The 25185-nt window shown below is 36.7% G+C and overlaps 3 protein-coding genes and 1 long non-coding RNA gene across 4 annotated transcripts; 3 read left to right on the top strand and 1 right to left on the bottom strand.

Annotated features, from left to right (window-relative positions):
• Positions 1-5429: 5429 nt before the first annotated feature.
• LOC113727762 (importin subunit alpha-2-like) lies at positions 5430-9759 on the top strand. The gene is made up of 11 exons (XM_027252095.2): positions 5430-5724; positions 6220-6316; positions 6408-6499; positions 6598-6729; positions 6885-7070; positions 7418-7581; positions 7661-7739; positions 8329-8457; positions 8593-8720; positions 8813-9187; positions 9324-9759. The coding sequence occupies exons 1-10, from the start codon at positions 5518-5520 to the stop codon at positions 9183-9185; spliced, it is 1587 nt and encodes a 528-aa protein (XP_027107896.1). The 5' UTR covers positions 5430-5517; the 3' UTR covers positions 9186-9187; positions 9324-9759.
• Positions 9760-12383: 2624 nt separating this feature from the next.
• On the top strand, positions 12384-13658 carry LOC113723720 (GATA transcription factor 15-like). The gene is made up of 3 exons (XM_027246697.2): positions 12384-12643; positions 12752-12871; positions 12982-13658. Exons 1-3 carry the CDS (start codon positions 12626-12628, stop codon positions 13342-13344), a joined length of 501 nt encoding a protein of 166 aa, XP_027102498.1. The 5' UTR covers positions 12384-12625; the 3' UTR covers positions 13345-13658.
• Positions 13659-18595: 4937 nt separating this feature from the next.
• Positions 18596-19790, bottom strand: LOC140035419 (uncharacterized). The gene is made up of 2 exons (XR_011839628.1): positions 19025-19790; positions 18596-18893 (listed from the first exon to the last, which is right to left on the bottom strand). It is a non-coding gene; the product is annotated as an uncharacterized lncRNA (long non-coding RNA).
• A 1271-nt stretch (positions 19791-21061) lies between these two features.
• On the top strand, positions 21062-23110 carry LOC113727761 (probable galacturonosyltransferase-like 6). Its single transcript, XM_027252094.2, has 2 exons — positions 21062-22138; positions 22643-23110. Exons 1-2 carry the CDS (start codon positions 21349-21351, stop codon positions 22984-22986), a joined length of 1134 nt encoding a protein of 377 aa, XP_027107895.1. The 5' UTR covers positions 21062-21348; the 3' UTR covers positions 22987-23110.
• The last annotated feature ends 2075 nt before the right edge of the window (positions 23111-25185 follow it).

Raw genomic sequence — 25185 nt, 5'->3', positions numbered from 1 at the left:
CTTTCCAAATATTCCAGCAGCAAGAATTGGTACAAAAATTGGCTTGTCAAGTAATTATAAATTCTAATGTTCAAAGAGGCACATCAGTGGCTGCTCTACATGTTTCTGACGCTACAGCACTTCTTAAAGGTGCACATCCCAAATGGAGTCCTTCAACCATTCGATCTGCAATGATGACCACAGCCGATGTCCTTGACAATACTCAAAATCCTATCAAGGATATGGACTGCAGTCTTGATTTTGCTTCATCTCTAGCCATGGGAGCTAGACAAGTCAATCCCAATAAGGCATTGGACCTTGGTCTTGTATATGATGCTACCCCACAAGATAACATAACCTTCTGCACTCCATGAGTCTCACTCATAGCCAAATTCCAACCATCACACGGTTAACTAGCCCTGATGCTAACAAATCCTTCGTCTGATCTAAATTATTCATCCTTTATTGCATTGTACAATAATGAAAGTATAGGCACGTTAGCCAAGATATTCAAAAGGACAGTCACAAATGTTGGATATAGTGCTTCAACTTATAATGCACGCAATAGTGACAGCTCCGAGTGGTTCTGTTGTTGAAGTAAACCAGTAGATTTTGAGTTTTAAAGGGATATATGAGAAGAAAAGTTGTAGCCTAACCATCCGCGATGCAGGCGACAAAAATGGAAGGGCTACTTTTGGTTCGATTCGATGGGCTGATGCTGAAGGCAGATACTTTGTGAAGAGTCCAGTTGTCGTGTCCCCAACAGTCAATGCTTCAGCTTGACGAGCATACTCTGATTTCAAGAAACTTCTTTTTCCCTGTCAAGTTCCTATATGGAACACAGAATCCTTCGATTCTATGAACCTAATTAAGTAAGTCTGAATACCATCTTCAAATCCATTGAATAAGTATGAGAATGGTTTGGCTTTTTTCTGTTCCCCTCAAAAAGTTTCTGGATGCCTAATTTCTTAAAAAAGTTGTTTCAATTCACATCTGATTTCTCCCAACAAGTTTCTGGGTTCTGACCTTGCTCATTCCAACCCATAGTGATACAAAACAAAGTGGCTTTAAGACAACAAACTCTGAAACCAGTATATATACATTTTACCTCAGGCGCCTTCATCCTTGCACATCACATTCATTATTAATTCTTCTTTTCAAGAGTTCTATTGAACTCGTTGAATCAATGCTGAAACTGACCAATCACCTGATCCTCATCCCTAATATGACACTCAGTTTGACAACTAAGAAGACTTTTTTCCAAAGTACATTAAATATCTACCAAATAATTACAATTTACAATGATTCCTTTGTACTGACATGTCAAATAGTCAAAGACAAATTATTCAGATTGAATGATTCACCTTACATAGCACAATGAACATTGACAATACGGCATAAATTAGTGGAAGCTAGTTTCATCAACTCCAAAAACCAATGGATTCACTTTTCTTTATTTTTTTTTGACCTTTTTCCTTGAAAGTTTTTTTTTCGGAGACAATAAACCTATTCTATCCTACGTTAAGGGAGAGGGGACGGATCTAAGGAGGTTCAGGGGTAACTCGGAGGGGACTAAACCACCACTGGACCAGATGGGTGCACAACACACCCACTTGAATTTTTTAGAAACAAACCACTTAAATGTAGCATTTTTTTAGAAATCACCACTTAGATGTCCCATCCCACCCACTTAGGTGGGTGATTTTTTCCTTGGAAGTTAGAAAACCTGAAGTTTGAGAAATATTCGGGGCAAACGCTGGTTTCCACCTTTAAGTTGTTCAATGATTATTGATTAGCGGTTACCTATTAGATTGATCCATGCAAAAGGACAAGAAAGAGAAAATCTGTGAACAGAAGTCTGTCAAATTCATATTAGGCCTGTTTGGAAGGTAAGTTTTTTGGGTGTATGTATAAAACTTTACTGTAAATCACTGTAGAAGTTGTAGAAAAACTTTTGTAAGAAAAATTTTTGGGTGTTTGTAAGATGAAATTTTTTTCCTTTTCTTTTTTCTTTTTTTTCTTTCTTTTTTCTTTTCCTTCCTCCCTTTCTTCCCCTTCTCCCACTCCCTTCCCTCCCCTGTTCCCTCTCCCAAGACTTCCATGGCAAAGACTTCCAGGTGATTTTTTTTTTTTTGCTTTTTTTCTATTCCCTTCTCCCTCCCCCGCCACCCCTCCCTCTTTCCCTCTCTTTCCCTCCCCAGCCCTCTCCCTCCCTCGCCGTCCCTCCCCTCCTCTCCCCTCTCCTTCCTTCTTCCTCGACGCGATCTGGTCCGGACCCTCCCCTTCCCCTTCCTTCCCCCGCCGCCCCTCCCCTCCCCTTTCCTCCCCTCCCCAACCACCCTCTCTCTCCCCCGACGTGATCTAGTCGGGACTCTTCCCTCTCAGTTTTCCCTTCCCCCGCCGCCCTTCCCATTCCCCTTCCCTCTCATGCGATCTGGCCGGCAGCTGTGCATTATTTTTTTTTTTAGCTTTTTCCCTCCCTTCTTCCCCTCTCCCTCTTCCGCCACCCTCTTCCTCTCTGCTCTACGATCTGGTCGCCCGACCAGATCGTACATAGCAGGAAAGGGAGGGTGGCGGGGAAGGGAGAAGGGAAGACGAGAGAGGGCGAGGGTGATGGACAGAAAAATTTTTTTTGAGGTTACCGGCACCGGAATAGGTGACCGGCATAGGGAGAGGTGGTGTGGTGGTTGGGTGGGGGAGGAAGAAAAGTTTTTGAGAAATTTTTTGTGTATTTTTTAAGTGTGTAAGTAAAAAACTCTGAAAAGTTTTTTTGGGGTTCCTGTAACAAAAAATTGTTAAAAAACTAGTAGCTAAAAAACTTGGTAAAAAACTAGGGTGCCAAACAGGCCCAATGTCATATGCAAGCACGCAGTTTTATAACCTTTTCTTCCACTTTATTCCTTTCCCTGATCTAATGCATGCCAGGGAATCACATGTTTATTGTCTAATTATTCCTATCATTACTACTTTGTTTCTGCAAATATCAGAATACAGCTCAATTTGAAGGAGATTGTTGGTGGATGAGATCTACAATAATTACTTAATACGGGAGTTTATGCAAAACAGCATATTTAACAAATTCAAGACAAAGCTTCCAAGAAACTGCCAATATGTTCATGAGCCAATGTAGACCAATTGCATGTAATAGACATTTGTTCTGTTCCAAAAAAAAATTTTTTTTTGTTTGATGAAGGAGATAATGATTGTTTTTGGATAGAAGATTATTTGAAAAAATTTTTGCATTAATTATTTAAGCCAACTTTTGCTCTTTCAAAATGAGCAAGGTAAAACTCCTTGTTTGGATTGTGTTTTTTTGTAAAAAAATTTTTTACGTTTCCGTGAACATATTTTCTAATCATCTTTTTGCCTTATATATGTCAAATAATTATAGTATTTTTTTATATAAATTTCTAAAAATAACAATCCAAACAATATAGAACTCAAATAGTGGGTACCTAATAAGTATGAAAAATGAACTTGATGTATAATAATAATATTACATGTTCGAACAACTTTTCTAGTCAAAACCACAAATTTAACCAAAATGCACGGGTCAAAGTATATTTCCGAGTATAAAATGACATGTTTGAACAATGACTTGGGTTTTTGTTGTGTTTTATCTTTTTGAAAAGTAATAGCTTTGGCTATTAAATACTGGTTATGGGAGATAATCAAGAGATTGAATGATCAAAACTTTAGACAATATCTAGCTAGTCAACTATTGATTTAGTTTATTTGCTTGTATTATCAATATATTTTTCAATTATCTTTTTATTTTGCATACATTGCATCAAAAAATTACTATAGTATTTTTTCAAAAAAATAGTTAACTCAATTGCTTATTAATACCCGGTTTTCTATAGCAACAAAAGCCCTGTTTGGAATGTGAGTTTTTTGAGAGTTTGTCTAAAATTTTACTGTACCTTATTATAAAAGTTTTTTAAAAAATTTTTGAAATGTATAGATTTTTGAGTATTTTGAAGTGTATAGTTTAAAAATTTTGAAAATTTTTTTGAGATTACTGAAGCTAAAGTTTTTAAAAAACTTGTGACAGATAATCTTAGCAAAAAACTTGGGTTCCAAACAAGGCCATTATCGTAGTCTAAAAATTGTCATTGCCATTAAAACAAGGTTAACACTTACGATAATAGTAGTATTGTGTGTTCATTGCAAAATATAAGCAAAAAGTCGTCTTATTAATGAATTCCTAGATTTATTCGCCCTTCTTGTACGATTGTTATCAACCAAAAGCTCCAAGATTTACATTGACTTAATTAATGCAGGTTTTCTATGAAGTCAGAGGGGTGAATTTTACGCTTGTATTAAATTTTTAGACAGATAAGATTAATTAAGGAAAGTATATTACATGTAATGGAGTATGGTAATTATTAATATGTCTATATATTTATTTACACGATATATTAGATGAAATTTAAGTGTGTTAACGAGTGCATGCTCGACACTTGTAAAAAAAAAAAACGAACCCTTGTGTTAATAATCAGTTGCTCTCCTTGGTACTTCCCTCTTCCTTAATCCTTACTAAGGATGCATTTGGAAATGTCACCCACTTTATTGCATATGCAGCTCAACTTCTACTTCCAGATCTCAATTAGGAAAGTCGAATCTACATGTTAGGGCATGAACAGTTGCTATTGGTCAAGAAAATTGATGGTGTAAATTACACATACATCCAATACTTCAAAGCCCCAACCTCCCAAAAAAAAAAAAAAATAGCAATCCAACAATTAAATTGAAATCCAAAATTTAAATAGTATAAAATTTTCTTACAAGTAAAATTGAAACTTAAATGCCAACAATTACCTTCCCATTTTGCGTTATCCCCTACCCTTGATCCCTCCAAAGAATAAAAAAAATGAAAAACAAAAAGAAATCCATGGTTTGACTCTTGCTTGGTTAAATAATACTCCCTCCGTCCCACTTTAATAGTCCTGTTTTCCTTTTTTGTCTGTCCCAAATTGCAGTCCACTTTCCAATTGAAGAATGTAGTTGTATTTTCATTTTCCTAAAATACCCTTATTCAATACAAGTTGTTGTTGCTATAAACCTACCCCATTTAATGAGAGTTGATTCTTTTTTTACCATCAATTCAAGTTCCCATAAAGTTGTACTCTATTTAATGTGAGGGTATTTTAGAAAAATAGCAATCTAAATTTACTTTTCCAACAAAGTTAACTACTTTTTCTTAAACTGTGTGAAAAAAGAAACAGGACTATCAATGTGGGACGGAGGGAGTAGTAATGAATAGTGTGATGTTTTAACCCAATTTTAAAAGATGGATCCTCCAACGTTCACATACGGGTTTCCCACATCTTCAAATTCAAATTTCTGACCCATAATCGTAAATACCTCCTGATCCATGCCCTTTTTCGATACACCACGCCTCTCCTCAGTCGTCGTAAACCCTATTTAAGTCCCCTTTTCATCTCTCTCTCGTCTTTCATTCAAATTTCTATCCACTATCCCAAAACCCAGATTTTTGCCAGAATTAGGGTTTCGTCCAATTAAGTTACTCAAACGATGTCGTTGAGACCAGGCTCCAGAGCTGAACTCCGTCGCGGCCGCTACAAAGTGGCGGTGGACGCCGAAGAAGGCCGCCGGAGGAGGGAAGACAACATGGTCGAGATTCGAAAGAACCGCAGAGAAGAAAGCTTGCAGAAGAAGCGCCGCGAAGGCCTGCAAAATGCATTTGTTGTTCAATCGGATACCTCTTCTGTCGAAAAAAAGGTGTAAATAAATTAGAATTTCGATTTTGTTTCTTTGAAGTTGTTGCAGATGGTTTTAACTAGGGTTGTGATCGAATTCAAATTTGCGATTGTGTTGTTTATGGGCTGGATACCCGCAATATTTTTAGTTTTGTTGTGTTTGAATAGGGCTAGGGCTTGCATTTCAGCCTTTTTCGGCAACGGGAGATTTCGGAAAGCTTAAATAATTTAACCATCAGACCATAGTTCGAATTTTATAAAAAATAAACTTTGATGGAAATTTTGAAACTTGATGGGCTTGTTTGACTTCAACAAGTAGTTGTCATAGCTTTTTTGTTCGAATTTGTTGTGTTTAAAGCTTTTAATTGCATATGTTGATTACAGGTGTGAAGTTTTTTTTTTTTCGCTTCTATGCGTTTGATTAAGTTTTGTTACTTTGAACTTTTTTATATTGAATTGGAAAATATGTTGAGCATGTAACTCTAATGCTTGGAATGGTTATGGGTTTTGGTTGCAGCTAGAAAATCTACAAGCAATGGTTGCTGGTGTTTGGACAGATGATGGCAGTCTACAACTTGAGGCAACCACTCAATTCAGGAAATTGCTTTCCATAGGTTTGGATGCTTCTTTAGACTATTGCTATCATCATTTTTTGTTCCATATTTGATTCCTATGTTCCGGTGTTGATGTTAATGCTTATACCAGAACGAAGTCCGCCAATTCAGGAAGTGATTCAAGCTGGCGTTGTCCCTCGCTTTGTTCAGTTTCTTATGAGGGAGGATTTTCCCCAACTTCAGGTTCAAGATCGTTATTCCCCATTCTGTATACACAGTGAAGATTAGATTAGTTTGGTGTGACATATAAATATTTTCTTCCATCCTTTGCAAATTTGTAGTTTGAGGCAGCTTGGGCCCTCACAAACATTGCTTCTGGGACATCTGAGCACACTAAGGTTGTTATAGACCATGGGGCTGTTCCCATATTTGTACAGCTTCTTAGTTCTCCCAGCGATGATGTCCGCGAACAGGTATATCTTTTACAAATGATGAAATCTCCTCTTCTGGTGTTTGTAATCAAGTTCAATGCCTTGCATTATTTTATGGATTTTGAGTGTTGCATGATATAATTGAATTTTGTTGTTATTTATATTTTATTTCTTATTTTTCTTTGAACTACATTTAGGCTGTATGGGCTCTGGGAAATGTGGCTGGTGATTCCCCAAAATGCCGTGATCTTGTTCTTGGTCATGGAGCTCTGGGTCCTTTGCTGGCTCAGCTAAATGAGCATGCAAAGCTATCAATGTTGCGAAATGCCACCTGGACATTATCTAATTTCTGCAGAGGCAAGCCTCAGCCTTCATTTGATCAGGTAGTTCTTTCACCTTGAATGTTTGTTCATCTCACAGCTCTTTCAATTCTACATGATAACGTGCATGCTTAGCTCTTTCAAAGCTAATTTTGTCTGTAGTGGATGCAGAGTAGGCTGCATGTCCCCCATAAGAAATTGCTTTGACACTCCCCTTGTCCATGTTGCTACGTTCTTGTACTATGACACATTAAGGAGTTGTCACCTATTACAACTTATAAAGTTGATGAGATTATTACTACTGCCATTATTCCTACAAAATACCATCTTTTTTTAGAGGAAATAACCATGTCTTAGGTATAATGTACGTAAGGGCACGTATTTTGTGATACTAACAGCACAATTTGCAGACAAGACCAGCTCTTCCAGTTCTTCAGCAGCTTGTGCATTCAAGTGATGAAGAAGTTTTGACTGATGCGTGTTGGGCACTCTCCTATCTTTCTGATGGGACAAATGATAAAATCCAAGCTGTCATAGATTCTGGAGTATGCCCTCGATTGGTAGAGTTATTGCTGTGAGTATCTTGTGCTCGTATTGTAAGTTCCCTTTTGAATATGTTTTCTGTGTAAAAAATATAACATTTGGCATCTCAGGCATCCTTCTCCATCAGTGCTGGTCCCTGCTCTTCGAACAGTTGGAAACATTGTAACTGGAGATGATATGCAGACTCAGGTATCAACTAAAAGAATCTTAAGTACTTTCCTTTCTCTCTTATTACGTTTGCATAACGGTTTTTCTGCCTTTTGGGTTTTGGTCTCTGGTTTCTGGGGGATTGTGGGTTGCGGAGTATGTTGCGCATAATAGTTTTCTACTTTCAAATGAAGCTTACAGGGCAGGTCCATGCATGAAGCTCTGTTGCATAATCAATATTCACTAGTCAGAGTATCAATTAAGCTAGTCCTGTGTTCTCTTGGACCTGAATATTCACATATTTGGTTTAATGAGATGTCAAAAATTTAGCCATGCACTGAACTTATTCTTAAGGACATCATAAATCAGCGAAATTATCTCCTTTTCTTGGACTGAGCCATATTTTCTATTTTTTATACAATATCTGAATAATGATTCTGGTTGCTATGTTGTCATTGAGTGCTGCTATGCTTCTGCCTTTTTAACTGGCATAAGTGGCATTACCAATTAAGGCTTTTCAACTGTGATAATGATGTTTTCTAATTTAGTAGGTTGTGAACTGTTGTTGGTGTCAACTTGCATGCAATTGGCTAAAATATTTATTCATTACAATTTCCTTGCACATTTTCAGTGCATTCTTAATCATCAAGCACTAGGCCGCCTTCTGAACCTCTTGGCTGGTAATTATAAGAAGAGCATTAAGAAGGAAGCTTGCTGGACCATTTCTAACATTACTGCAGGCAACAGGGATCAAATACAGGTTAGCAGGCATTCATATATATATATATTGAACATCACGGGTCTGTTGATAGTACAATTCTTACAGGAGATTGAACGAATGTTTGTTTGCTTTTTTTTTTAATATGTGGATGCTATGTATCTTACATTTCTGTAGGCTGTTATTGAATCTGGTATCATGAGTCCGCTCATAGATTTGCTTCAGAATGGGGAGTTTGAAATTAAAAAGGAGGCTGCATGGGCCATCTCAAATGCTACCTCTGGTGGCAGTCATGAACAAATTAAGTACGCGTAGCTCTGGAATTTCTGTTTGCTGTTTTAGCTTGTGATTGTATATTTCCAGATATGGATTCATATTCATTTATGTTTTGCACCAGGTACCTTGTGAGTCAAGCATGTATCAAGCCTTTGTGTGACCTTCTTGTTTGTCCTGATCCAAGAATTGTCTCAGTATGTCTGGAGGGGCTTGAAAACATCTTGAAGGTTGGAGAAGCTGAGAAGAATTTGGGAATAACAGGAGATGTGAATCTCTATGCTCAAATGATTGATGATGCTGAAGGGTTGGAGAAAATTGAGAACCTTCAGAGTCATGACAACAATGACATTTATGAGAAGGCAGTGAAGATTCTTGAGACATACTGGCTAGAGGAAGATGATGACACAATGCCTCCTGGTGATGCATCTCAGCAGAGTTTCCAGCTTGGAGGGTCACAGATCTCAGTGCCTTCTGGGGGATTCAACTTCAACTGAAGGTTTCTGTCCCTCCCATGTTTAAAATGTTTTTGCATCTATTTGTTATACAGTTAAATACAAAGAGAAAAGTTATCGAGTTGATAGGATGTTGTGGTTCATAACTAAATGACGAACTTGTGACAATTTTATGTGTAGATGCCAGGAGTGTTCCTGCTCGTTTCTTGTCTGATAGTAGTTGCAGGAAGGTGCTGGGTATTTGGAACACCAAAAGTAGCTTCGGTCAGACAGCATAAGCGTTATTCCAAGAATTTTTTTGGAGATTGGGCTTCTAGCTAGGTACCCAAGCTCATTGCGTCAAGGTTGAATACCCTGAAAATTTTCTTCTCGGGCTTTCTTAATTTCTTCTCTTGTCCATTTTAGCGTGTGCTGGGTTATTTTGGCCCTCCCAAAACCTAGCTTGTACTTAACGGGGGTATTGTTTTTCCCTTGGTTTAGTGACACTGCTTCTCCCTATTCCAAGAGCTTCTAGTGTCATTATTTAACTTCCAAGAGCATTGATTTTTCTTCTTTTTTTTTGGAAGATGATTGAAAAGATGTGAATGCCAAAAGCGCTGAAATCTTTATTAGAAAATTCGTCTTGTATAATTGATCTCCAATTCTCTGTCATTGTGGCTACTGACTTCATTTACCCGGGACCCAGGAAAAGAAAAATCCAATCACGCTCATTCTGACCTGTGGAAGACATACTCCGGCCTGTTAGAGGGCAAACGGGACTGGTGATTTTTTGCTTATTGTTCTCACAGGATGAATAGAGCTTGGGTTCTTCACAGGTTGTTTTGTGAAGGATGAATTAGACAAGTTCTAGATGTTCTTCCGAGCTCCTCCTACATTAACCAATCTGTCATATAGGGCTGTTTCAGATGATCTTCTTCTATAACATTCATCGGACGACTGGATATTTAGCTCTGTTGTCGTTCATTGGCAAAAGCATAAAATGGGGTTCTTATGCCGACATGCCAAAAGCATAATTTGTTTGTCAACAAATTATTTGTAATTTTGTACGTATTGGCAGAAGGCATACTATTCTTCCTAACTTCTCCCACTAATTCTTGTCGCCCTTTTCCGACTGGCAAAACAGGAAGAATAAAAGGTGACTTCGAGTAGGTTGGGTTGTAAAATGTCCTCATGTTGTGTGTATACCCTCCAGGGTTTTGGGGGCATTTTGTCTCTCTGCAAATTCCAAATCCATGTATTGATTCATTGTGTATCATATCTTTCTTGCTTTTATTTTCTTTTATCCTGATTAGTTGAAGCATCCTTCCAACAATTTCTCTGAGAAAAGACTATGGCAACCGTGTAACGGGTACTTGTTACAAATATGTATGACTTACAAATATGTATGTATATTACCTTGTCATACATATTTGTATTACCAAATGTATGATTGCTCAGTCTTTATTTATTTATTTTTTTTGTCAACAGGAAGATTGTCCAGTTACGATCTCCCTCCAGTTTCTTATGGTGCAGGAAATGAGGGAAAGTGAGGGAAGGAGTTTATGTTGAGTTATTCATTTGGATTGTAGAGGCACAAGGTAAGTAGTGGTACTACTTAGGGTGCTCGGTGCATTTGATAAGATTGAAATTTAAAAATTGAAATATGAAATGTGTCACTAATTTTTTTTAGAGCAAGTTTTAATTAGAAAACTTAGTAGTGCTATTTACATAATTCAAATATTTTATTTTTTGTTATCAAATGCATTTAAATTCATTAAATTTAAGTGATGAATTGGATTATCAAACAGGTCTTAATCAAATTTTACAATACAATTATATCTCTACAAGATCAGGCCTATCTAAGTTTTTTTTTTTTTGCCTAGATTTGGTGGTTGAGACAGAAAAGAAACTAAAAAGTTTTAATAATTGATGAGCAAATTGCAGCTTAATTAATTTCATCATTTTTAGATTGTCTAGACGCCATAATTTACTCGGATTTGGCCTTTCCATGGCGAATGATGACGCTCACTGACACGGTTGAAAGTGGAAGGACGGACGTGGAAAGGCTTGTTTTAGAATTCTGACACGCTATAATGAGTCAATTACTCCACCAGACTACCTGAATCAATTCTAAAAAGCAACAACTAAGCTTTGGCTCCGTGGCTGCCAAAAAGGATTAATCTCTTTTAGATCATAAATTCGAACTTCACTTTCACTTGTATTGCAAAAAAAATTAAAAAAAAGTGTTAAAGTATTTTTTTGATTTAGTTACATTTGTATACTTACTAATTGCTTACATAAGTATTTTAGATTACTCCCCAGATATCTATAGAGTAGAATAGATTAAATTATAGAAATGATATCGTCGTGGCAAAACACAAATTTTCTACTATACGATCTTAAATAATTTGAGTGGTTATATACAACCCAAATTTTGAAGCTTCATGGAATACTCTTTACTAATAATAATGTATAAGTCAATAAAAATTGGGAATTAGAATACAATTAAATCCTAAATACTTATTTATTTTATAGATTTTATGTTTATGTTAACTGTTAGATATAATTGGAAAATACATATCTACTTTATTTGATCAAGGACTTTTTTAAGGGCGTTCCGTACACATTTAGACAATTTTTCAGATTAATTTTACAGGTTATTATTATTTTACCCCCTTAACGTTTGATGCTACTATCAATTTTTCCATTAACGTTATCTTTTAGTCACTTTACTCTCCCAAACTAACAACGTTATCTTTTGTGGACATATTTTTAATTACTTTTTGTTATATCACATATATCAAATCACTATAATATATTTTTCTACTAAAATTTTAAAAAAAAATAGCAATCTAAACGTACTCAAGTGACACTTCAATCAAGAAGAAGTGCATCGAGACTGGTGAGTTAAAAACTTTGACTAATTCATACACAAAATAAGTAGTCCATCCTTTTCCAATAAACAGGAGTAATAAAAAAATTATTCTGACACATACCAAGATAATTACTAAAAAATTAGTCACATAATAGGCACTTGTATTCCTCAGCCGTAGAATTGCTAAGTATCCCCCACTGGTGCATGCAAGCCGACACGTGGGTCACGCGCCCCACTTTGGCTCATTCCGACCAATTTTTTAACAATTCTTTGGCGGGCTACAGTGTAATCAAAATCTGATTTCAAGCCTATTTTCGTCATTTCACTCCAACCTCTAGGGTTTATCCGTCTGCGGTGGCCCGGTTCGACCAGCCAAGCACGTCGGTTCCCCACTATCTTTCCTTGTCGGTCTTTTATATTCCCCCCCTTCCGCCACTTACTCTTCCTCGACCTTTTCATTTTACTGCTACTTCTTTCATTCTTTCCAAGAAAATGAGATGATTTGATCATAAGCAACTCTGTTTTCTCAGGATTTTTCTGTTTGCTACCTTAAACTTGGCTACAAATACCTTAAGTTGCACATTTTTTATTTGGTTACATAACCTTAGAATTTGTGCAAAAGGGCATCATGGATCCAAACAAAAAGGTGGATTAATGGGATGAATTTCTTCATCGATCATTAACCATCTTGCATTTGTTTTGTTTATCCCTTTTCGCCATATTTTGACTGGTGATCTTGTCTTTCATTATTTAGGTAGAGGAAGAAATCTTGCCTCCTCAAGAAATGATCACAAGAACTGCGGACGAGAAATGCTGTGTTGATTGCAAGACTACCAAGACACCGTTATGGAGAAGTGGCCCTGCTGGACCTAAGGTAAAAGAATTGTTAAACTTTTTCAGTGATTATTTGTGGGTTTCTTGTTCTAGTAAACGGGTTGTTCTTAATTTTTCTCCTTTTCCTTTTGGGGGGGATATATGGTATAGTCACTATGCAATGCTTGTGGAATCAGACATAGAAAGAAAAGGTCAGCCACTGGCACAAGTCCGGCCACATCCACAGCCACAGTGGGTTTGGACAAGGAGGAAGAGAAGATCAAGAAAGAAAAACATGAAGAAACTATAGTGAAGAAGAAAAGAAGGGCTAATATTAGAGATGGGAAATGTGGTAAGCTAAGCGTGGGATGGAGGCAGAGATTTAGGGCTTTTGGTCAAGGGGTTGTGTTGTATCAGAGGCAGAGATCTCCAGTATTGAGGAAGCGGCAAAGTATCCATCATAGGAAGTTGGGAGAGGTTGAGCAGGCTGCTGTGCTTTTGATGGCTTTATCTTGTGGTTCTGTTTTTGCTTGATGTGGAAAGGCAAAATCTTGAGGAGTAAAAGGGGTTCAGAACATATTCTTACCCCAATTATACCTTTGTTCGTATGTTTGTTTGTTTGCCCTTTTTCTTCTTTTTTTTTTTTTTTTTAAATTTTTAGTTTGGACTTCAATTAGGACTTTGTCTATGATTAGGGCCTTTATTAGTGGATGGTTAAGAATGTTGGCCTTTACCAAGAAAGACTTACAATTCTTGGTCCTTTTTTGGCTGGTATTTGTACATAGTTAAAGGAAATGTACATATAATGATGTTTTGATGATGAAGAATTGAAGTTTCTTTATTGTCCATCCATAACCATAAAAGCTTCAATATGCCCTCTTTTTGTTTTTGGACGTTGTTGATGGTCATTGCCAAATCTTTCTACTTTTAACAGTCCAAAGGTTGTCATTAATTTCATTTGAACTGATTAACAATCCTGCTTTCTTCTGATTTTTAGTACTAGTACTTTTTTTTTTTCTAAGAAAATGTAATGTGTCTTTTAATTTTGCATCATATTAGAAAACCAAGTAATTTGTTCTGATCTTTTTTTTTTCCCGACAACGATAATAATTGTATAACCTATTTTATCTTAATCTACAGCGAGGAGGAATTTAAGAAGGATTGTGTATCAGGGATTAGTATGTATACAGCGAGGAGGAGCCTGAGAAGGATTGTGTATCAGGATTAGTATGTATATAGATTTGACTAGATCAAAGAGGTGTTATAACACCTTCATTGGAAATTGTTTTGCTGCGAACTCCCCTCTACACCCCTCCTTGGTGGCCAGTAATTTGTTCTGATCAATTACATTGCCATTGCCAACATAAATCCGGGGACAGGAAAGTTGCTTTACAGTGAGAGCTTTAGTTCATTATTTATTCCATGCGCCTACTAGCCATAGGAGACGTGCATGTTTCGAATTGGAGCTATATATAATCTCAGTGAGCATTTTGCTTAGAAAACATTAATGATCTTCAAATGTCTTTTCTTGATACTTTAACCTTGATTGCTAAAGAAACACGTGTGGTGTAATGGTACAAATGAACTAATTAAGTCAATGTCATTTGCTGAAGCTTGCAAAAGATCTTCCTTAGTTATGAATCATTGACACTATCTGTTAGGTGTTATACACTATTATCATACAGATCAACATGGCTTAACTACATTTTTTGGATTAGAAAGTGGGACTTGATCCTAGGCCTCCTGATTGATTTAAGCAAATTTCAAACCTTACAAGCGAAAAGGATAATAGTGGGGGGTTTAGGCTTCGTTTTAGACTTCGAGGATTCAGGCAGAAAAAGAAAGGGAAAGAAACGTGGGGATCTATTTGGATTCTTCCGATTTTCAAATAAAACATTCCAAAAAATTACTTCAAATAGACAATATCAAATACAACTAACAAAATAACAAAAAAAAGTTTTTAAATATAACAAAATCTAGTGCCTCTTTCTTCTTCCACCCATCATTGCTGATAGCCATCACCCCTTCCTTCCTTCCTACTCTATTGTCATCACTGCCCTTCTCCTATTTCTCATCCTCGTTGCTTTTCCTCTTCTTCCCTTTCCCTCCTTTTTTCTCCTTCCCTCCTTTTTTTCCCTTCCCTCATATCCCTTCTCTCCTCCCTCTTCCTTTGATCGTGTCACAACTAGAAGGAGAGAGAGGAGATGAAGAGGAAGAGAATAAGAGGGAAGAGAGACGGTTGTATACGATGAAATATTCAACAATTTTTTAAAAGTATTTCAATAAAATTTAAAACTTAAAAAAAATCTCAAAATACATCAATAGTGACAAATTTTTTTTGACATACAATGCTACAGTATCGTTGAAAAACACTCTGAAAAATATCTAATCTACACGAACCTACAAACTTTGGCTTGTTTGGAAGTTTTTTCGGAATAGAAAAGAAAAGAAACCGGCTGATTTGGACTAATAGTGTAGATGCTTCAGTTTGAAAATGTTTTCTGCCCAATCTAGGTGAAAAAAGGACGAAAAGTTGGCTGGAACTTTTATACAAACCTTTTGAATGTCAATTTTTATCTTTATATGTCTAGAACACATTTTTATCTATGTATACATCCAAAATCAATCCATTTCCTTCCTACACTTTTGAATAATATCAAAATCTCTTTCCTTCTCTTCTCTTCTTTTTGTTTCTTTCACAAATTAAAGTTTTTGTTCTTTTCTTTTCGATACAAAACTCTCAAACGAAGCCTTGGAGCTGAAAGGAGAATGGGAAGAGCGTGGAATTTAAGAACCCACTTGGACTGCTATTTTAGGAGTTTTAATAGGGAAAAAAATACATATATATATATATATGTATGTATGTAAGATAAAAAAATGATTGAAAAATATATTTAGTGAAAACTTTTTGTAAAAATTTTTCTGTAAAAAATAGCAATTCAAGAGAGGCCATAATTTTTCTTTGGATGATAGCTTCAGATGCCAATTTCCAAAGCCCAGGGCAGAAATTTTTTGACAAATATCCGGACCTAGCTTGTCGAGCTGGATCATGGGCTTGGACCCTTGGTTGTCCTTCGTTTTTCTTGGGCAGAATCAGAGTTAACCTTCTATTTTGGGCTTCGGTGCGTGACTTTGAGTCAAATAATATGGGTGGAGATGATATTTGGGCCACAGGAGTAACGGGACAAAAAAAGACTCGCCAACTATGATCAGTCCTTTTCTCAGAGCTGAACCAAGTTGATGCTATTTAATTAAAATGAGCCTTTAAATAAGAAAAAGAATTCATCAAACAAAAAATTACAAAGTTAAAGTAATTAAGAAGACATTTGCTTGGTCAGTTTAGCCGTAGTCCACACTGACAATGTCAAAAGTCTTTTTAACACTAGAAACGGGCTCAAAAAAAAAAAAAAAACAGAGTTTAAGTAATAATTATAATACGTATGTATATCAATTACTGGGGTCGGCCTAATTGCCTCTCCACTAGGTTCAGGGTTCGAATTCTATATTTGACAATTAGGGGTGAAAAACATGTGAGGAGGGGTGGGAGAGTGAAAAAAAGAAAAAGAAAAAGAAAGAATTAACAAAAAGTATATCTATTATAGTCTAAATTATTTGTGTTTCATTGTTGTGAGGTGGAAAGGATGTGGGGAGCGAGGAGATTTAAGAAAAAGAATTTTAAAAAGTAGATATATTATATTCACTCCGACCTAATTATTTTGTCATGTTTAGGAAATTCAACCTTTTTAAAAATAGTAATTCGATTGGGATGTTTGTGCTTCTATTTCTAATTTTACCTTCATAATTTTAAAAGTTTAATTTAAATAGTTACACGTATATGATTAAAGGGCGGGATTATATTAGAAGGAGAGAGAGTAAAAGCTACATTGATCTTCTCAAGATGACAAATAATTTAAAATGCTTCAAAATAGAAAGTATGATACTTTTAATGAAACGAGGAAACGAGAAGAGAAGAGGGGGAGTACTCTAAATCCTTCGTGTCCCCTGGTTGTGTGGTGTCTACATCATGCGGTAGGTGAAGACTCTTCAATTATGAGTGCTAAGAATGACTACAATTTTTGTCTTGTGGTCATTCGTGTCGGTGTGAAATAAGTTTTACCCAACTTTAAAGTCTTGACATCTTTAAAAAAGAAAAGAAAAGAAAAGAAAAGAAAGGTCTTAGGCTCATCGTCTGGAAAACCTGAAATAGACAGTTCTTGATTTGGATTTCTTAACATACGATGATTATAGAAGTGAAGAAGGAAGTGGTTGAAGTTTGGACTTTGGAGTTTCCCGTAGCATCCCTCCAATCGTCCTTGTCAACAATTAAACAATAAGGTCTTGCCTAATATTAATGCTATTATTCATCTGCCACGTGAAGCATAAAATTTCTACATAACCTTCCCCTTTGAACTTTGAAGTGGGCGATTGGTATGTTTGTGGACATGATAAGTGATTGGTATGTTGTGAATTTAGAAGTGTCAAGTGTGAAAGGCTTAGCCCTAAAGCAATTTAGCTAGTTCTATAATCCCTAGGTGTTCGGATTTAGATTTTTGAGAGTTTTTGTAAAAAAATATACTACTATAACGATATGATGTATATGAAATAAAAAAAATTTGTATACAAAAGTTAGCAATCCAAACCTGCGAGTATTCCTTTTCTAGTACCTTCAGCTCTGAAGTATACGCACAGAACACACACACACACACATATATATATAACCACTTTACTCCAAAATATATAAATGCAGCAGAAAATCAAAGGTGATGTGAGTAACATACAATAATGATTTTCATAAAAAAAGAAGAAAAAAGTACAATGCTTAAATTGACTTTAACAAAAAGAAAGGAAAAGTATTATCGTACGATTAGTTAGCCAAGATTTTTTGTATTATTATTTTTTCTTCTATCTCTGAAAGTTGTACATAGTTTGCCTTGCCCAATTAACCAATCGACCTCATCGCTTTGAAATTTTCTTGGGATTAATCCATTGCTTAAGGACGAAGACATCAAAGAGACGTTGGAAATGGTCTGAGAATTTAGATGTTAATTGCCATCGGATATTATTAAATCCCTTACGTCAAACTCCACGGATCCATGATGCTTAGTACCATATTTTTTTTTCTTTCTCGGTGGGTAAAAGTTGTTAAAGATTGTTAGAAGAACGTTTCCTCGTAGCAAAAGCATCCATCACTCACCTTAATGCTTCCATGCCAAAATATGTATTATAACATTATATACCATTTTATGCACTAATGACTTTGATAATAATAAATTCGAGATTAGGATGAAACAAATTGAAATGGAATTTTTGTTCTTGGGATTTTTTTTTTTTTAAAAAAAAAGATCATTGGGCGTGTAGAACTGAGAAGAATGCATAAACAAAAATTTGAAGAGTAGGGAAAAAAGGGGAAAATTAAAAAGAAAAAAAATAAATTATGAAATCCCTAAATTTTTTATGTGAAAAATAAAAGAAAGAAAGTTGATATGTGTTGATATATGCTGCTATTTTATGTTTTATGTCCACTGAGTTTGGTGACTAGTAATTTGGTGTGTCTTTTGATTAGTTTAAGGGTAAATTCCCTTTTGACCCCCTAAACTATACCCTATTTTCCCATTTCAATCCCTAAACTTCTAAATGGGACACTTAAGTTCCCAAACTACTGAATCCATTCCAATTAAGTAAAATCGTTGACGGATTTCACAAAATCACCAAGGTTTTTCGAGCGTGCAAAGCAAGCGCCGTTAGTGAGACTAGATAAGCCATGAAAACTGAAATAGCCAGGACATAATTGTAATTTCGTCGTTAGCTTTAAGGGAAAAAGAAAATAGAGGGAAACAGCTTTGTTCAAATCCACAGTGAAGACGACAGAAACAAAGCTATTTGCGAGGCTATCCCCCTGTTTTCTATCCAAAACTTACGCACAATCGTCCACTCTAGTTATACCTTCCGCTCCTTCACTCTGTTTTCCCTTTAGCTCTGAAACCCCATTCTCCTCCAAATGTTGATAATCTTTGGAGATATTCAAAGTTATGTCAAAATTCCTCATCAATGAAATCCGATACTCTGCATTTCACAAAGTATACCTGAATAGTTTGGACCCGCCAATTTGAATTAACATTTCGCCACCCAATGGAATCACTAAGCAGTCCAAAGTTCAGCTTTGGAAACAAAAAGTATTTATAATCAATTAGAGAGCGAAGATTAAAGCAATTACCCACTAATTATGGAGGAAACAATAAGGCGGTCGAGAGGGCATTTGGGAAACCAGATGGTGACGGAAAATTGATCGGATGGGAGCAGGCCCAACATAGCAGAAATGGTCTACTTCTTCGAGTCCTTAGCAGAGTTGAATACACCTTTGGAGATGACGGAGGTGTCGAGTGGCTCAATTCGCTTGAGCATGTTAGCGATAATGGAGAATTCGCGGCTGAATCCAAACTTCCTAGTGGAGACGAAATCGTCAGAGACTCCACCACCGTCCACTCCGGAAATTAGGCAGCTGACGGCGGATGAGGAAGTCGACGAGAATCCACTACGTTTACCGGGGAGGATGGACGGAAGCCACGGTCAGATGAAGAGGTGGAGGTCGGCAGAACGAGAGGGTGGCGGTTGAGGAGGGGATTGAAGCCGTTGAAGAAGTTGTTGTTGGTGGTGGTGGTGAAAAGGCCTGAGAGAGAGGTGGGTGGCCGGATAGACGAAGAAAGCCCTAGCTGTTGAGGCCGCCATACAAGAATTTCCAAGAGAAGCAGCTGGAGATATATAATAAAAAAGGTCCTTTGAGGTATTATCTCATAGCTGTTTCTGCAATTGTAAAAAAATTGTGTGGCGTCCGGTGGCGGAGAACTCCCACTTACGCAGCTATCTCTGTTTTTTAGATTCTCTTAGCCCCTCACGGATGGATCGGGATTTCTCATTTTCTCTCTGCCCACCAAATTTTAGTTTGGGGATTTGTTTGCTTTTTGTACTGGGTCAATTGAGTGCCACTGGTGAAGACGACAGAAACAAAGAAACAAAACTGTTTCCCTCTATTTTCTTTTCCCCTTAGAGCTAACAGGCGAAATTACAATTATGTCCTGGCTATTTCAGTTTTCATGGCTTATCTAGTCTCACTAACGGTGCTTGCTTTGCACGCTCGGAAAACCTTGGTGATTCTGTGAAATCCGTCAACGATTTTACTTAATTGGGATGGATTCAGTAGTTTGGGGACTTAAGTGTCCCATTTAGAAGTTTAGGGATTGAAGTGAAAAACAGGGTATAGTTTAGGGGGTCAAAAGGGAATTTACCCTTAGTTTAATATTGAGTTGAAGACTTCTTCAAATGCGCATTGCGCTGTGCTTTCCCTTTCAAATCTGCCCTCATCCTTCTCAAAGAATAGAAGAATAATGCACTCTTCCAAGTTTCTCTTGAAATTAGAATACATTGGATCCTGTAAACATTGGATGGTGCAAGAAAATTATATAACATGCAATTCCATCATCTGATATAAATATGCAACTTGTTAGGTCCAAAAAAGAATAAATCTAGTTTGAGAAGAATTGAAAGATGTAGAGGTGGGAAAAAAACTTAACTCATTTCCTGAAAAAATAGCTAATAATAATTAAGAAATCAAAATACCGAAATGTATAAAACTTATGGGGTCATAATTTTGGCTTGCTGAATTACTTGACTAGACAAAAAAAATTATGGGTAATGAATTCCTGACATCTAGAAGAAAAATCCAACTTAAAGAATTAAATGGAGAAAAGAGGCACTTTATTCTGAAAATGTACTAGCATATTTACTTGGATTGATATCATCATATGAATTAAATATAGGTGATATTTAGATAAGCTCCCTCCAACCAGCTATTACTTTGGTCGAAAATTCTAAATATTGTGTATTACATGAATTTTGTGGATTAGAAATCCATTCAATTAATCTCACAATTGTTAAGAAATTTCGAATTTATGACGGAAAATTTAATGTCAATCTGGATCAACTTATGACAAAATGGTTTTAAGGCTGCTAAGATTTGCAGATGACATTTAAGTCAACTTAAATACTCTATTAAAGAACTTGTTTAATGTTAAGGCATTTTGAAATAGAATTCAGTTTATTAATATATATATATATCCATCCATTTGTGATCAATTAAAAAATGTCTGTTGGGATGGACACATCATAAAAAATAACGGTTAGTTTTGGCATTCCACATTTCCACTATTTCTCACCTTCTCAGTGGGGCGAGAAATTGTCAAGAATTTAAAAGGTAAAGACTCAGATAAAGTCAATTCATCCCCTAGTAAGGACTCCACCACTCCACATATGTCTGTGTACTAGTAGTATCTGCTTTTGTTGAGTTATATATGATCGATCACCTTAGAAAGATTGAAAATTGGATCAAGAAGAAAAGAACGTTGAGAAGCAAGCAGTCTCTAATTTGTAGCTTGTGTTCTTTTTTTTTTTTTTTTTTTGAAGATTGATTGATTTCTTGAAACATTTTCTGTTTCTGATATAGGTCTAGAAGAAATAGACACCAAGATTTTCTGATAAAAGAAAATGTTGGCAATCGTCAAGGTTGCCAATTTAGTGACCATTTCAATCGGGATCATCCTATTTTGTCCATCTTTTCAATCATCTCCTCCTGCAGAAGCCATAAGATCAACCTCATTTTCAATCATTTCCCAGAAAAATTCAGTTCCCCACCTGCAGTTTTCCTACAGGAAGTCGGTGCCATTCAACAACGGAGAAAACAACAAATGCTTGTCTTCCACTTTCAGCAGCAATTCTTTGATGATGATCAATCATGGCCATCATCCAATGCAACTGGCAGTATGCAATCCTTCTCTTATTCATTTAGTAATGACTCTTGATACTCAATTCCTCCGTGGCACTGTTGCTGCTGTTAATTCCATTCTGCAGAATGCTTTCTGCCCACAAAACATTTTTTTCCATTTCGTACATTCGGATTCTGATCATCATCTTCAAACCCTTATTAGAGATATTTTTCCATCCTTGAATTTCAAGGCATACTATTTTAACCCTGAAACGGTACAGAACAAGATATCATCCACTATAAGAGAAACTCTTGAACAGCCACTGAATTATGCAAGAAATTACTTGGCTCATCTTCTTGAGCCTTGTGTGGAAAGAGTCATATATCTTGACTCTGATGTAGTTTTGGTTGATGATATATCAAAACTATGGAGGACAAGTCTTGGACCAGCAACTTTGGGATCACCTGAATATTGCCATGCAAACTTCACCAAGTATTTCACTCCCAACTTCTGGTCACAGAAGAAATTCTCCAGAGTCTTCTCTGGCCGGAAACCGTGTTACTTCAATACAGGTGAAATGTCAAGTTTTGTTACTTTTTTCTTTATTCTGTTTACTTTATCTTTAAGCCTGTTAAGACAAAGACACCTGAGGTGCAGACTTTAATGCATGTCGTTATTGTTCCAAGTTTTCTCCTTTGCTTAAGTGCAGGTATTTATGGTGGATAAATAAAACAGTAGTGTCTCTTTAATTTTTTTTTCCCCCATTTTTCTTCTAATTCTGTCTTGAGTTGGTAGTGTACTATAAGTTTCATTCACAATGCACCACCATATATGCTATTGGGGTATTTTCCACAGTTATCCCTTATTTTTTTATCGTAATTCTACATCAGTCTTGGGTGGACACTGTCAATGTAGAAGAACTCTGCAAAGACTCTAGAGGACTTGCATAAAATATTCTTTTAGGACTTGCTTCTAAGTTTAAAACAGTTACCTGAACATATGGCATTGTTGTTAAAAAGGGGAGGCTCTGAAAGTTGACTACGTGCTAATTTGAGCTGCTGATGACTTTTTCTCAGGTGTAATGGTGATTGACTTGGTCAAGTGGAGAAAGTTTAAATACACAAAGATGATTGAAAGATGGATGGAGATTCAAAGAAATCAGAGAATCTATGATCTTGGATCATTGCCTCCATTTCTTTTGGTATTTGCAGGAGAAATGGCACCAATCGACCACAGATGGAATCAGCATGGCCTTGGTGGTGATAATCTGAGTGGTAATTGTAGGCAACTGCATCCTGGTCCGGTTAGCCTGTTGCATTGGAGTGGAAAAGGCAAGCCCTGGATCAGGCTGGACTCTGGCAAGCCTTGCCCACTTGACATAATCTGGTCTCAGTATGACTTGTATGGCCAATCATTGTAACCAGTAACTCAAATACCATACATTTGTACTTTCAGCTCAATTTTCTTCCTACAGCAGGTTCTTCAATGTGAATTTCTTATTGTATCTTGAGCTTGTCTATCTCATCTAAAAATGTTGGATTTCATCTAACGCGAGTGAGAAGTTGAGGAAAATTTCTTAAAGGCAGGAAAGGAATAAGATGTCATTCTTCATTCAGGCAAGACAAGTTCCAAAGTTATTGCCTTTAGACATTCCAGTTACAGAAATGATTTTTCCCACCAAGTAATTTGCCTTGCATTTATTCTTAGTACTGCATATTTTCTCTCTGTTTTGCTAGGATTGGGTTGTTGAAAAGTTCCCAGCTAATGCCTCAGATACATTGGCAAAAAGTTTAAAAAGTATTTAATTACTGCAGTTAAGGTCAAGAAGTACAACCATGTTTGCATGCACTGCCTGCATCAGAGAGACAGATAAAGAGTTACCTAAGCATTTGACCATTGTGACAATCTCTTTTGACTAGTTAACAGGAAATTCGGTTAAAAACTGAAGTCAAAACCACTTGTTTCCTTTTTTTTTTAACTGGCTTTGGTTTCATGCAGATGAATGTTATCAGGAAGTGTTGGTAATGCATGTCATGACCCCGCTGGGTGATAAAATGTTACTTTATTTACACACCCGGTGTTTCAACCTTACTACTAGCTACTAAGTTACCCTCCCCCCCGTCCCCCCAACCAAGTCCACTGTCCATCTGCCCTTGTGTCTTCGTCTGGCTCCAATTCAATTGCAAATTAGCTGATTAATCATCAAGTTTGCCGCTTTAGTATGAAGCTAATAGATCATCCTATTTTTCAGACATCACATAAAGAAATCAGCTGTACTTTGAACAATTTTGCTACAATAAACCGCTGCTATTCAAGAATATACAAGAAACCAATGAATGTTCGTCTGCAACTTTGTTCAGCAGCAAACCCTTAGACACAAATCGTCCAACTCAAGTAGCATGAAATCCCTCTCTTGTTCATATAGCCTCTCTTGTTCATCTATTCTGATACAAATCCTCTTCTTCAGTCTCCTCTTAAATGGATTTTGCCATCACTGAAGTACAAGGCACACTACTTCAGTCCTGATATTGTAAAGGACAAGATGTCCCCCTCTGTGAAAAAAAAAAACATGAACAGCCACTTAATTATGCAAGAAATTACTTGGTTTACCTTCTTGAGCTTTGTCTGGAAAGAGTAATCTACCTCGATTCTGATGTTATCTTGGTCAACGATATCTCAAAACTTTGGAGGATAAATCTGGCCTCAGCAACCGTGGGATCACCAGAATATTGCCATGTAAACTTAGCTCAAATTTTCACTGCCAACTTCTGGTCACAGACGAAATTCTCCTGAGTCTTCTCCGGCAGGAACCCGTGTTATTTCAACAAAGATGAAGTGCTATATGCGTGCTGTAGTTTGTACAAGTTTGCTTAAATGCATGCCTACTATTGACACCATGCAGAAGTACTACAAGGGTCACAAAATTGGGAAAATTATCTATCTAGATGGCCTTACCCGTGCCTTTCCTTCTAAGATGCGCATATATGGTCTTGTATTAGTTACTTCTGTAGACGTCCCGTGGCAATTCTTTATCTACCTTACATTGGTATTGTGCAGACAAGCCTAAGATGAACCTCTTATAGAAAAATGCAATGCCACATTATTGTCGAGGTCCTAATTCAACTTTAGCTGCTCATCCATTCGGGTGTTACGGAGATTGAAGTGGCTAAATGGACTAAGTTTCGACACACTCATATGATTGAAGAATGAATGAAAGTTCAGAGAGAATAGAGGATCTATGGCCTTAGAGCCTTGCCTCCATTTCTTTTGGTATTTGCTGGAGACATTCCCCCAATCAACCGCAGATGGAATGAGGTTGGCTTTGGTGGTGACAACTGACAATCTCAATGGTAATTGTATGCAAGTATCCCCGAGTCCATTTAGCTTGCTGCATTGTCATGGAAAAGAAAAGGCCTGGCTCAGCTTGGACTCTGGCAGTCCTTCCTTGCTCCATTGATATATAATCTGGTCTCAGTATGACTTGTACGTTCCTGCAAGGCCATTTAGAGATGCATATCTTTTCTCTCAGTTGCATCTCTAGTTATCGGAATTACTAAGTTATTGGCTCTCTAGTCTTTGAAACATGCCAAAACACCTTCAGATAATTGTTCACGAAAGT

Source organism: Coffea arabica, chromosome 2c (genome assembly GCF_036785885.1).
Source record: "Coffea arabica cultivar ET-39 chromosome 2c, Coffea Arabica ET-39 HiFi, whole genome shotgun sequence".
NCBI classification, from domain to species: domain Eukaryota; kingdom Viridiplantae; phylum Streptophyta; class Magnoliopsida; order Gentianales; family Rubiaceae; genus Coffea; species Coffea arabica.
Note: the sequence above shows the minus strand (reverse complement) of the source record. Positions and strands in the feature narration are given on the sequence as shown.